Source organism: Salmo trutta, chromosome 13 (genome assembly GCF_901001165.1).
Source record: "Salmo trutta chromosome 13, fSalTru1.1, whole genome shotgun sequence".
Lineage (NCBI taxonomy): Eukaryota > Metazoa > Chordata > Actinopteri > Salmoniformes > Salmonidae > Salmo > Salmo trutta.
Genome location: NC_042969.1, coordinates 28,723,881 through 28,738,013, shown reverse-complemented (window position 1 = coordinate 28,738,013; position 14,133 = coordinate 28,723,881). Strand labels below are relative to the sequence as shown.

The following is a 14,133-nucleotide window of genomic DNA, read 5'->3' as shown; positions in this document are numbered from 1 at the left end:
CATGTATAAAAATGCTGGACAGGTCATTATTTTGGCAACAGTGGCTATTTGTATTTGTATTTATTATGGTTCCCAATCACAGTAAGGTACTTAAAGATATTCTCTGGTACTTTTGCCTACTTTTTAGCCAGTACTTCTGCAAGTAGCACTCCCGAGCCAAAAGTGGTCCAGGAAAATGTGTTGTTTTGAGCACCAAGTCATTAATCTCTCTCCCATTCTACTGCTGTGTGCATGATGTGCCTCTTGCTTGCTGTAACTCATATGGTGAGGAGCTGAAGCTCATTGGATTAACTAGGATTGCTAGGGGGCTGGCCCATGTGGGTGAAAATGAAGGGAAAATGGTGCACCACAGCTTCCAGAAAAAGTTGCTTTCAAACTAGGGATTTCGTGGCTAATTAAGGTAAGACAGTAATTCTGCTCATAGTTTAAGCATGTATGAATTACACATTGACACATCCAACCCAATGTAGGATGTTTAAAAAATAGTTAAAAGTTGTCAAAGTTCCAGAGCATGTCTTTAATTGTTAACCAGAAATTATTTGATATTTAAGCAATAAGGCCCAAGGGGGTGTGGTATATGGCCAATATACCACTGGCTAAAGGCTGTTCATAGGCACAACACAAACCCCTGAGGTGGCTTATTGCCAGTGGTGGGATAAGTACCCAATTTTCATACTTAAGTAAAAGTAAAGATACCTTAATAGAAAATGCCTCAAGTAAAAGTGAAAGTCACCCAGTAAAATATTACTTGAGTAAAGTATAAAGGTATTTGGTTTTAATTATACTTAAGTATATGTATGAAGAGTTCCATCAGCCACTCCTGGGCTACAATCACCTATCCAGACCCGTTTTACTGCCGATGCAGAGCCCCATCGGGCCTTCATGACGTTATCTACCGACGTTATCTGCCCGAGGGAGTTATCCAACTGGCCCCTCCGTCACGACGTAACCTGAACGCCCATCTGCGGCCAGCTAATCGTTAGCTGTCTTATCGGCTGCTATCTGAATAGGTCTATCGGCCAATTTTCTTGGTCCTGTCACATCCTGACCAGTATAAGGGTTATTTGTTATTGTAGTTTGGTCAGGACGTGGCAGAGGGTATTTTGTTTATGTGGTTCGGGGTGGTGAGTTATGTAGTAGGGTGTTTGATTTATTATTTCCGGGTTTTGGTCTATGTTCTTTCTGGTTTGTTGTATGTCTATGTTTAGGTTGATGGGGGGTTGGACTCTCAATTGGAGGCAGGTGCGTTCTCGTTGCCTCTGATTGAGAGTCCTATATATGGGTAATTGTTTGGTTTGGTGTTGTGGGAGATTGTTTCTGGTTTTGCTGAGTGTGCAAGACTGTCTAGTTTGTTTGTGTTTTGTGTTTGTTTTAGTTTTTTCCTTCTTTCCCTAATAAAAGAAGATGAGTATTCATGTCCCTGCTACGTTTTGGTCCTCTCCTTACGACAGTTATGACAGGGCCACTATAACTATAACTATTTTTCCAATTGGATTGGTCCCCTCTACCACACGGAACCCCACTAATCTACCGACGGAAACGCACGAGGTGGCTAAAAACAGACCATCTTCTGCCAACTTCTGACTTGCTACCCATGGCCCGGCTAGCTGTCTGAATCGCCGTGACCACAACCGACCTCACTACTCACTGGAACCTTTTGATCACTTGGATAAGCATGCCTCTCCTTAATGTCAATATGCCTTGTCCATTGCTGTTCTGGTTAGTGTTTATTGGCTTATTTCAATGTAGAGCCTCTAGCCCTGCTCATTATACCTTATCCAAAGTTCCAACACCCACACATGCGATGACATCACCTGGTTTCAATAATGTTTCTAGAGACAATATATCTCTCATCATCACTCAATGCCTAGGTTTACCTCCACTGTATTCACATCCTACCATACCTTTGTCTGTACATTATACCTTGAAGCTATTTTATCACCCCCAGAAACCTGCTCCTTTTACTCTCTGTTCCGGATGTCCTAGATGACCAATTCTCATAACTTTTAGCCGTACCCTTATCCTACTCCTCCTCTGCTCCTCTGGCGATATAGAGGTGAATCCAGGCCCTGCAGTGCCTAGCTCCACTCCTATTCCCCAGGCGCTATCTTTTGATGACTTCTTTAACCGTAATAGCCTTGGTTTCATGCATGTTAACATTAGAAGCCTCCTCCCTAAGTTTGTTTTATTCACTGCTTTAGCACACTCTGCCAACCCAGATGTCCTAGCGGTGTCTGAATCCTGGCTTAGGAAGACCACCAAAAACTCTGAAATCTCCATCCCTAACTACAACATTTTCAGACAAGATAGAAAGGCCAAAGGGGGCGGTGTTGCAATCTACTGCAGAGATAGCCTGCAGAGTTCTGTCCTACTATCCAGGTCTGTACCCAAACAATTTGAACTTCTACTTTTAAAAATCCACCTCTCTAAAAACAAGTCTCTCACCGTTGCCGCCTGCTATAGACCACCCTCTGCCCCCAGCTATGCTCTGGACACCATATGTGAACTGATTGCCCCCCATCTATCTTCAGAGCTCGTGCTGATAGGTGACCTAAACTGGGACATGCTTAACACCCCAGCCATCCTACAATCTAAGCTTGATGCCCTCAATCTCACACAAATTATCAATGAATCTACCAGGTACCACCCCAAAGCCATAAACACGGGCGCTCTCATAGATATCATCCTAACCAACTTGCCCTCTAAATACACCTCTGCTGTTTTCAACCAAGATCTCAGCGATCACTGCCTCATTGCCTGCATCTGTAATGGGTCAACGGTCAAACGACCTCCACTCATCACTGTCAAACGCTCCCTGAAACACTTCAGCGAGCAGGCCTTTCTAATTGACCTGGCCCGGGTATCCTGGAAGGATATTGACCTCATCCCTTCAGTAGAGGATGCCTGGTTATTGTTTAAAAATGCCTTCCTCACCATCTTAAATAGCATGCCCCATTCAAGAAATTTTGAACCAGGAACAGATATAGCCCTTGGTTCTCTCCAGACCTGACTGCCCTTAACCAACACAAAAACATCCTGTGGCGTTCTGCATTAGCATCGAACAGCCCCCATGATATGCAACTTTTCAGGGAAGTTAGAAACCAATATACACAGGCACTTAGAAGAGCCAAGGCTAGCTTTTTCAAGCAGAAATTTGCTTCCTGCAACACAAACTCAAAAAAGTTCTGGGACACTAAAGTCCTTGGAGAATAAGAGCACCTCCTCCCAGCTGCCCACTGCACTGAGGATAGGAATCTCTGTCACCACCGATAAATCCACTATAATTGAGAATTTCAATAAGCATTTTTCTACTGCTGGCCATGTTTTCCACCTGGCTATCCCTACCCCGGTCAACAGCACTGCACCCCCCACAGCAACTCGCCCAAGCCTTCCCCATTTCTCCTTCTCCCAAATCCAGTCAGCTGATGTTCTGAAAGAGCTGCAAAATCTGGACCCCTACAAATCAGCCGGGCTAGACAATCTGGACCCTTTCTTTCTAAAATTATCTGCCGAAATTGTTGCAACCCCTATTACTAGCCTGTTCAACCTCTCTTTCGTGTCGTCTGAGATTCCCAAAGATTGGAAAGCAGCTGGGGTCATCCCCCTCTTCAAAGGGGGGGACACTCTTGACCCAAACTGCTACAGACCTATATCTATCCTACCCTGCCTTTCTAAAGTCTTCGAAAGCCAAGTCAATTAACAGATTACCGACCATTTCGAATCCCACCGCACCTTCTCCGCTATGCAATCTGGTTTCAGAGCTGGTCATGGGTGCACCTCAGCCACACTCAAGGTCCTAAACGATATCTTAACCGCCATCGATAAGAAACAATACTGTGCAGCCGTATTCATTGACCTGGCCAAAGCTTTCGACTCTGTCAATCACCACATCCTCATCGGCAGACTCAATAGCCTTGGTTTCTCAAATGATTGCCTCGCCTGGTTCACCAACTACTTCTCTGATAGAGTTCAGTGTGTCAAATCGGAGGGCCTGTTGTCCGGGCCTCTGGCAGTCACTATGGGGGTGCCACATGGTTCAATTCGTGGGCCGACTCTTTTCTCTGTATACATCAATGATGTCGCTCTTGCTGCTGGTGAGTTTCTGATCCACCTCTATGCAGACGACACCATTCTGTATACTTCTGGCCCTTCTTTGGACACTGTGTTAACAACCTTCCAGACGAGCTTCAATGCCATACAACACTCCTTCCGTGGCCTCCAACTGCTCTTAAATACAAGTAAAACTAAATGCATGCTCTTCAACCGATCGCTGCCTGCACCTGCCCGCCCGTCCAGCATCACTACTCTGGACGGTTCTGACTTAGAATATGTGGACAACTACAAATACCTAGGTGTCTGGTTAGACTGTAAACTCTCCTTTCAGACTCACATCAAACATCTCCAATCCAAAGTTAAATCTAGAATTGGCTTCCTATTTCGCAAACAAAGCATCTTTCACTCATGCTGCCAAACATACCCTCGTAAAACTGACCATCCTACCGATCCTCGACTTCGGCGATGTAATTTACAAAATAGCCTCCAATACCCTACTCAATAAATTGGATGCAGTCTATCACAGTGCCATCCGTTTTGTCACCAAAGCCCCATATACTACCCACCACTGCGACCTTTACTCTCTCGTTGGCCCACCCTCGCTTCATACTCGTCGCCAAACCCACTGGCTCCAGGTTATCTACAAGACCCTGCTAGGTAAAGTTCCCCCTTATCTCAGCTCGCTGGTCTCCATAGCAGCACCCACCTGTAGCACGCGCTCCAGCAGGTATATCTCTCTGGTCACCCCCAAAGCCAATTCCTCCTTCGGCCGCCTCTCCTTCCAGTTCTCTGCTGCCAATGACTGGAACGAACTACAAAAATCTCTAAAAGTGGAAACATTTATCTCCCTCACTAGCTTTAAGCACCAGCTGTCAGAGCAGCTCACAGATTACTGCACCTGTACATAGCCCATCTATAATTTAGCCAAAACAACTACCTCTTCCCCTACTGTATTTGTTTATTTAGCTCCTTTGCACCCCATTATTTCTATTTCTACTTTGCACTTTCTTCCACTGCAAATCTACTATTCCAGTGTTTTACTTGCTATATTGTATTTACTTCGCCACCATGGCCTTTTTTTGCCTTTACCTCCCTTATCTCACCTCATTTGCTCACAATGTATATATACTTATTTTTCTACTATATTATTGACTGTATGTTTGTTTTACTCCATGTGTAACTCTGTGTTGTTGTAAGTGTCAAACTGCTTTGCTTTATCTTGGCCAGGTCGCAATTGTAAATGAGAACTTGTTCTCAACTTGCTTAACTGGTTAAATAAAGGTGAAATAAAATAAAAAATTAAAATGTAAATGTAATTGCAAAAATATACTTAAGTATCAAATGTAAAAGTATAAATCCTTTCAAATTGCTTGTATAAAGCAAACCAGACAGAACAATTTGAAAAAACATATATATTTTTTTACAGATAGCCAGGGGCACACTCCACTACTCAGACATAATTCCAAACGAAGCATTTGTGTTTAGTGAGTCTGCCAGATCAGAGGCATTAGGGATGACCAGGGATGTTCTCTTGATATGTTCGTAAATTGAACAATTTTCCTGTCCTGTTAAGCATTCAAAATGTAATGAGTACTTTTTGGTATCAGGAAAACATATGGAGTAAAAAGTACATTATTTTCTTTAGGAATGTAGTGAAGTAAAAGTTGTCAAAAATATAAATAGTAAAGTAAAGTACAGATATCCCATAAAACTACTTAAGTTGTACTTTAACGTATTTATACTTAAGTACTTAGCACCACTGCTTATTGCTATTATAAACTGGTTACCAAAGTAATTAGAGCAGTAAAAATACATGTTTTGTCGTAAGGTCCGCTGTACCTCGTCTGTCAGCCAATCAACATTCAGGGAACGAACCACCCAGTTTATAATGAGATATAGACAGCTGCATTGGACGTTTAAGACACTTTATGTTGGTGTTTCCTTCATTATCTCAGTTAGCTGTATGTTGACCATCACAATGAGACATTAATTTATGGAAGATTGAACATCGCACTTTTGACATCTTACGCCACTCTGTTACAAAACGTTACACTGTACAAATTTGATGGATGAAAACCTAAAATATTACCACAATACGTCGGCCCAGTCTGCGATAACCAATCAAACCGCGCATTACTGTCGAGAAGCTCACCAATCCGCACCGCCAACAAATGATGTCAAGCAAAAACCCAACCAATGGGATAGGATGACAGGGGAATGAAAGGGAAACGAGAAGAGACGTAGCGCATACAAATGTTTTGTGAAAAACAATAATTGTGGTGGTGAATTCAGTTGATAGTAGGTAGATACAGTACTTGAGGACTCCATATAAAAGGTATGTTTAAGCTTTTGTTGCCTTTGTCGTGAAATGACTTCCAAGTCTGCCAAGCTCTCATGTTTGCTATCTAACTCCTGGCTGTTAGCTAGCTAACGCGTTAGCTCGCTAGAGACTGAATCAACTGAAAATATTTTTTTATTTCACCTTTATTTAACCAGTTAGGCTAGTTGAGAACAAGTTCTCATTTGCAACTGCGACCTGGCCAAGATAAAGCAAAGCAATTCGACACATACAATAACACAGAGTTACACATGGGATGAACAAAACGGTCAATAATACAGTAGAACAAAAGAAAAGGAAAAGTATATGTACAGTGAGTGCAAATGAGGTAAGTTAAGGCAATAAATAGGCCATGGTGGCGAAGTAATTACAATATACCAAGTAAACACTGGAGTGATAGATGTGCAGAAGATGAATGTGCAAGTAGAGATACTGGGGTGCAAAGGAGCAAGATAAATAAATACAGTATGGGGATGCGGTAGTTAGATGGGCTATGTACAGGTGCAGTGATCTGTGAGCCGCTCTGACAGCTGCTGCTTAAAGCTAGTGAGGGAGATAAGTGTTTCCAGTTTCAGAGATTTTTGTAGTTCGTTCCAGTCATTGGCAGCAGAGAACTGGAAGGAGAGACGACCAAAGATGAAACGTCATTAAGTGTAGCTAGCTAGATTGTTTGCTTATGTTTCTAATAAAAGCCGTCTGTAGGCTTCTAGCTAGCGCATTAATGCCATTTGCCCAGAAGGTTAGTTTTAGACAACGTAGCCAGCTGTGCTCCGCCCTAGGTACTGTAACGTTAAAGTTAGCAACGCTTGCCAGCTAGATGCTGCCACTCATGGCGCATGCGCGGCTACTCACATGGCTAGCAACTATTACCACGGATTAATAGGGGAAACCCTATGAATTATAATTATCTTTGATTATACTGTCTAAATAGAGGTGAGCCATCCTCTTTGTTAATCAGCAGGATAATAGCATCTGTTCTTTCCCCAGTTTATTTTTAATGGCGATGCAGCTAAAAAGGTAAAGTAGGATGTTGAAGTAATATGGTAGGCTATAATACATCTGTAATCTCATTTTCCTTTATCCAGGCCTCACTATGGGTGAACCACAGCAGGTGAGTGCCCTGCCTCCCCCTCCCATGCAGTACATCAAGGAGTACACGGACGAGAACATCCGCAAGGGGCTCATCCCCAAACCCCCTCTTCCCATCCGAGACACCTACATGATGTTCGGCAACCAGTTCCAGTGCGACGACCTGATCATCCGACCGCTGGAGAGCCAGGGCATCGAGCGGCTCCACCCAATGCAGTTCCACCACAAACGGGAGCTCAAGAAGCTCAACATGTCCATCCTGGTGAATTTCCTGGATCTCCTGGACATCCTGATCAAGAGCCCTGGCAGTATAAAGAGAGAGGAGAAGCTGGAGGACCTGAAGCTGTTGTTTGTCCACATGCACCATCTGATCAATGAGTACCGTCCGCACCAGGCCAGAGAGACCCTGAGGGTGATGATGGAAGTGCAGAAGAGACAGCGACTGGAGACTGCAGAGAGGTTCCAGAAACATCTGGAGAGGGTGGTGGAGATGATCCAGGGGTGCCTGGCCTCACTGCCCCATGACCTACCCCAGACTGAGGGCTTGAGTGGGGCAGGGGATGGGGCGAGGGGTGATGGGATTGGAAGGGCGTTGGGGTTGGGCGCCAGGCTAAAGACTGAACCCATGGACGTGGAGGAGGCTGGGACTAGCTGTATGGCTGTTGGGCCACAACAGGACAAAAGCACGGGTGGTGCTGCTAAGAAAGACAGAGTATTGGACAAGGATGCTGCCATGTGTAGTATTATCGACGAGATCGCCTGAGTTTTGTGTTTAGAGCTGGGGTCTCTACAGCAGGGTGCAACGATGATGAACGTTCAGATATAAAATTGTTCTGTAGAGCAATGATTGTCTGTGTAGAATAGTGAATCGACCACTCTGTTCATTATATTTCTATATGCAACGTTCAGAATCAAAATTATTCACCTTGCTGAATATAGGTTTTTCCTGGTCGTTTTGTTTTGTTGGTCTCGGTTGAATTGTGTTGTATGCTTAATGTAGTTATGATCACATACGCTGTCCGCAGTTATATTATCTTTTCTCAAGTCAAAGCTTTATTGAAATGATGTGTCATGGACTATGAAGACACACCTTCCTTGAGTTGAGACATTTGGGATATCATTGGGGTTTAGATGCTGCTAAAATTCATAATTTGATAAAGTTTTAATAAAGTCATTTCTAAGTCCTGTAACAATTTACATGTTTTTTCTTCACCCAAAACATTTAGTAGAGGTGCTGATTAATGCAGACTAAACTGTCTAAAAATAGTTCAACACTATGTAAATGCTCCCAACAATTGAACGGGTAAATCAACAACTTTTAGACAATGCCATGTATCCTGAAGTAGGCACTGTTGCTGAAACGTTGGTGATTTACCTATTTAATTGTGGGGAGCAGTTACATAGTGTGCAACTCTTTTATGAAGTTTCCCCTAGCAACAAGATGTTGTATCAGCTTCCCCAATCCTAACCTGAACCATTAGTGGGGGAAATGGCTGGGGTGACTACACTGACAGACCGCTTGGCTCTGTCTGCACTCTCACAGTTAAACATGTTATCAGTGTTGTATAGGCTTGGTCTGTGCTATGTAACATGCAGTAATGTGAGTTTGCTCATTGGCTGTGTTTAGCTCCTATTAGAAGACAGATAGTTGGTGACATACAGGGAAATTGAATCCTTACACAACATGGGATGAGCTAGTACTGCAGGCAGGCCTGGGTTGTGTAAGCGAAGGTTTGCATAAGTGCACTTTAGTCCCATAAACAGAGACACACGACATGGATTCAGATTTCCTGACTACGGCATACATACAGGCCTTGAATTTATGTTTGGATCAATGAGGACAGACAACACTACCCGTGAAATGTGAATCTGAATTTCCATTCCTGTTTTATGAAAACATGTTTTGTTATTGAACTCATTGGGAAACACAGTTGCCTTGTTTGTTTTTCTGTATGTAATGTAGTAGCCTAGATACTGCTATCTCTGATTCAACATGTCTGTGAAGCCTGCATTATTTCAACAGGAGCACAATACATTACCTAACACTACTGCCCCAGATATCAAACTCCTTCTCAAACCAGAGAGACCTACATTTTCAAGTAGTTGCTATAGTGACAGAATGATTATGAATGGTAGGTGGCCAATGAAAGACGGGATGCATTATGTGGGTCTGTACAGTCGTGGCCAAAAGTTTTGAGAATTACAGAAATATAAATTTTCACAAATTCTGCTCCCCCAGTGTCTTTAGATATTTTTGTCAGATGTTACTATGGAATACTGAAGTATAATTACAAGTATTTCATAAGTGTTAAAGGCTTTTATTGACAATTACATGAAGTTGATGCAAAGAGTCAATATTTGCGGTGTTGACCCTTCTTTTTCAAGACCTCTGCAATCTGCCCTGGCTTGCTGTCAATTAACTTCTGGGCCACATCCTGACTGATGGCAGCCCATTCTTGCATAATCAATGCTTGGAGTTTGTCAGAATTTGTGGGTTTTTGTTTGTCCACCCGCCTCTTGAGGTTTGACGACAAGTTCTCAATGGGATTAAGGTCTGGGGAGTTTCCTGGCGCTTGATGGACTTTCTTGGGCGCCCTGAAGCCTTCTTCACAACAATTGAACCACTCTCCTTGAAGTTCTTGATGATCCGATAAATGGTTGATTTAGGTGCAATCTTACTGGCAGCAATATCCTTGCCTGTGAAGCCCTTTTTGTGCAAAGCAATGATGACGGCACATGTTTCATTGCAGGTAACCATGGATGACAGAGGAAGAACAATGATTCCAAGCACCACCCTCCTTTTGAAGCTTCCAGTCTGTTATTCAAACTCAATCAGCATTACAGAGTGATCTCCAGCCTTGTCCTCGTCAACACTCACACCTGTGTTAACGAGAGAATCACTGACATGATGTCAGCTTCCTTTTGTGGCAGGGCTGAAATGCAGTGGAAATGTTTTTGGGGGATTCAGTTCATTTCCATGGCAAAGAGGGACTTTGCAATTAATTGCAATTCATCTGATCACTCTTCATAACATTCTGGAGTATATGCAAATTGCCATCATACAAACTGAGGCAGCAGACTTTGAAAATTAATATTTGTGTCATTCTCAAAACTTTTGGCCACGACTGTAGATGCTAGGTGTGCAGGCTGTTGTTCCGACATTACTTTAACACCCCTGATCCAGCTAATCAAGGCCCTAAGGAACCCAATTGATTAGCTAAATCAGATGTGTTAGAGCTGGTCCGGAGCATAAACCTGCACACCAAATAGCTAGCTCAGCTTTCCAGGAGGAGAGTTGGCCACGGCTGATCTGGGCTAAAGGCTGGGTAGCCGTATCATCAGATTGACTATGTTTAGATGTGTCAGTCTTTAAATAAATGGCCTTATTGGCCTACCTTTGACCAGATCTCATATTCCCTACATAGTGCAGAGCCCTGGTCAAAACCAGTGCACTATATAGAGAATAGGGTGCCATTTGAAACAACCCTTATCTTGGCCAGAGACACACGCACAGTGATTGACCCAAAAACTGAAATGGTGTTGTGATGGACCAGGGACGAAACCCATATTAGGCTACCCCTGACGTGCTGTTACCTGTGCCATGGAGAGCAAAGGGGGGAAGGTCAGAGGGTTTACAGCTTTATTTAGACTACTGTAGCACGAGGAGGGGGAGCTGGCTGAAGAACTGTTTACATGGGGATGGTTGCCAATTTAGCCTGCTCTGCTGTTAGAAAACACATCTTTGTTGGGTTAAAGAAATGTTAAGTAGGCTGTAATAATAATCAAATATGTTTTTTGTTGCACAATCTCTCGTGGACAGATGAAATGGTGAAAATCTGTCAAGGCTCACAAAGAATTATGTGATTACAAGCAGCAGTAGTTCCTGGTTTGGGTTTTCGTCATTGATTATTTGGACAAATCAAGATTGGGTGAAGGTGGTGCTTGAACTAACCTAAAGTAGCAGGCATAAAATAAATGCCTAAAACTAGATCCCATGACAACTGCACAGGTCGCACAGCCACAAAGTCATAAACCCAGCCTAATTCTACTATCTCTTCATAAATGTGATTTTAAACCTAACCATAACCACACTGTTAACCTTATGACTAATCTTAACCTTAAATTAAGATCAAATAGCAACAACAACAAAAATTCATACATTTTTACAATAGCCAATTTTTACTTTGTGTCTGTGGTAACTAGTGACAACCCCTGGCACAGAGGTCTTGAAGATAAGAAAAAAACCTGTTGAGGGAGGTTCTCTTCTGCACTGTTCCACCAATCCAGTAAATGTGGAGGAGTTAAGATGGAGTGCTGCTTTGTTAACACAGACAGAACAAGGAGCCAGATGTTTCACTGGATATATAAATCTGAAGCATCCGGTTGGCATTTCCACTCACCACCAAATGTGGTGATGAGAGCAAGCCCAGGGCCCACAGTGGGAAAAGATGGGGTTTCCACTAGTTACCATGGCCACAAAGTCAAAATTCATGAAAAAAATAATGATCTTTTTGGTCTTTATTTAAGGTTAGGTTTAGGCATACGATTAGCAGTGTGGTTAGGGTTAAATTTAGGGTTAGGTTTAAAATCCAAATTGAAGAAGAGAAATTGGAGAAATAGGCAGGGTTATGACGTTGTGGCTGTGGTAACTAGTGACGACCAAGAAGATGAAGCAAGATGAATTTTGGCTGACATTCTGCAAATACATGCTATTAAGCACCAATAGGATCTCACTAGCTCGTGCTTGGCTCTGCCCACCTCCTTGCTTGTTCTTCCCACTATGATTCATTTGCTCCCATTGTTAAATAAAAAATGACAGGCTGTGGTCTATCTTGGGTTATTTATGCAAATATTTGTTGTTAACATCTAAAAGTTGTGTCACAGGCTCTCTTTCCATTTCCCCTGAAAACATCCAGTTGTTGGTGACTCAGCAGGGTCAGTGCTATGCGGAATCCTTGGTACCTCCCTACCCTAGCCACTGGGCACAGACGTCAATTCAACATCTATTCCAAGTTGGTTTAAACTAAATATCATTGACATGACATGGAAACAATGTTGATTTAACCAGTGTGTGCCCAGTGGGTAACCCTAACACCTACCCTAACCCTTAACCTTAACCCTTACATTAACGATTTTGTATTTCTACTTCAATGGGGGTAGGAACGTCCCATTGAATAGCACAGACCGACTCTGCAGATCCTAGCTCAGAGATATTAGAGTAAGGAGGAGATAGGAATCCAATTGGGCAATGAATGGAGAACCATATAACATAACGCCCCACCCAGCAGACTGTCGACCAATCAAGTTCACGTTGTCAGGCTGTGTCACACGGTTGCTAAGCTAATTGTCAAGCAATCCCTTCTCAAAGTCATGGTATGATGATGCTTTCAAGACAACTGGGAACTCGTAAAAAACAAGGTGTAATCATGACATCATTGATCTTAGGTCAGGAACATCAGAGCTCGAGATATATGCCGAGTTCCGGACTTGGAATTCCGAGTTGGATGACCGTTCAAAAGGATTTTTCCCAGCCGGAGTTAGTTTTTTCCTTTTATTTTGTATTTATTTAACCTTTAACTTATTTTCCTTGAGTTCCCAGTTGTCTGGAACACACTGAAGTCTAAGGGAGTTTTCATACTTGGTTCCTTTCAGACAATTTTTTTGAACTTGGTTCGCTTAATTTTTCATGTGGTGTGAACACTCCAAAGGAACTCAAACCCCACAAAAGAGCCCCCAAAGCGAACCGAACTGAGACCATCTCGAGAGGTGGTCTGAGTTCGGTTCACTTGAATTCCGTGGTCCGGAATGTGAACACAAAGCTCCCCAGGACCGCTTATCATTATTCCTGGACCACACACTAGACTACAACAACATTGTTTCCCCTGCCATAAACCTTCCGGCATTGGTGCCACACTAGACTACTACAACACCGTTTCCCCTGCCATAAAAAAAGGTGTGCTGTTTTTGGTTAGGCCTATTGATTAGCGATTGTCAAGGATGCACAGAAATTCCAAAATGTGTGGAGCCTTTAGTTGAAATTATTTGTTTGCAATATGTGATCTATAGGCTAATAACTCATACGCTATTTATTCGATTGTAGGGTTTGAATAGTGTGAGAAGACACCAACTTATTTGGTGAGAATCACAACATAAAATACAAAATCAGTTCTAGCTCTTAAAGGGGCAGTAATCTAAATTGGGTATACAATTTGCAATTACAGCATTATTAAATCTGCAATAATACTTACATGTTAATAGTATCTTCTGATTACAATTACTATGTCTCATCTTTTATCTACATTTTACATTTTAGTCATTTAGCAGACGCTCTTATCCAGAGCGACTTACAGTAGTGAATGCATACATTTCATAAATTTTTCCGTACTGGTCCCCCGTGGGAATCGAACCCACAACTCTGGCGTTGCAAACACCATGCTCTACCAACTGAGCCACATGGGACTAAATGCAATCTATTAGCTTCCAAAATGTAAGTAGGTATATCTAGCTGTCCGATAACACATTCAGATGGAATGGCTTGTCCTGCACATAGTGCTTTGATTGAATGTTGGAAAAACATCTTGATTCTTTTCTAAACATAGCAATGTGAATGCAAAGAGGACTAGACAACAAAATAGTTGAAGTGAATTGGCAAA

At 42.6% G+C, this 14,133-nt stretch overlaps 1 protein-coding gene across 2 annotated transcripts; it reads left to right on the top strand.

Annotated features, from left to right (window-relative positions):
* The first annotated feature begins 5,959 nt into the window (after window positions 1-5,959).
* LOC115205607 (mediator of RNA polymerase II transcription subunit 7) lies at window positions 5,960-8,673 on the top strand. 2 transcript variants are annotated; one of them, XM_029771761.1, is made up of 2 exons: window positions 5,960-6,385; window positions 7,475-8,673. In XM_029771761.1, exon 2 carries the CDS (start codon window positions 7,485-7,487, stop codon window positions 8,241-8,243), a length of 759 nt encoding a protein of 252 aa, XP_029627621.1. In that variant the 5' UTR covers window positions 5,960-6,385; window positions 7,475-7,484; the 3' UTR covers window positions 8,244-8,673. The 2 variants fall into 2 exon arrangements, with proteins under 2 accessions (XP_029627621.1, XP_029627620.1); XM_029771760.1 differs by having other exon boundaries at window positions 5,962-6,388; window positions 7,477-8,673.
* Window positions 8,674-14,133: the final 5,460 nt, after the last annotated feature.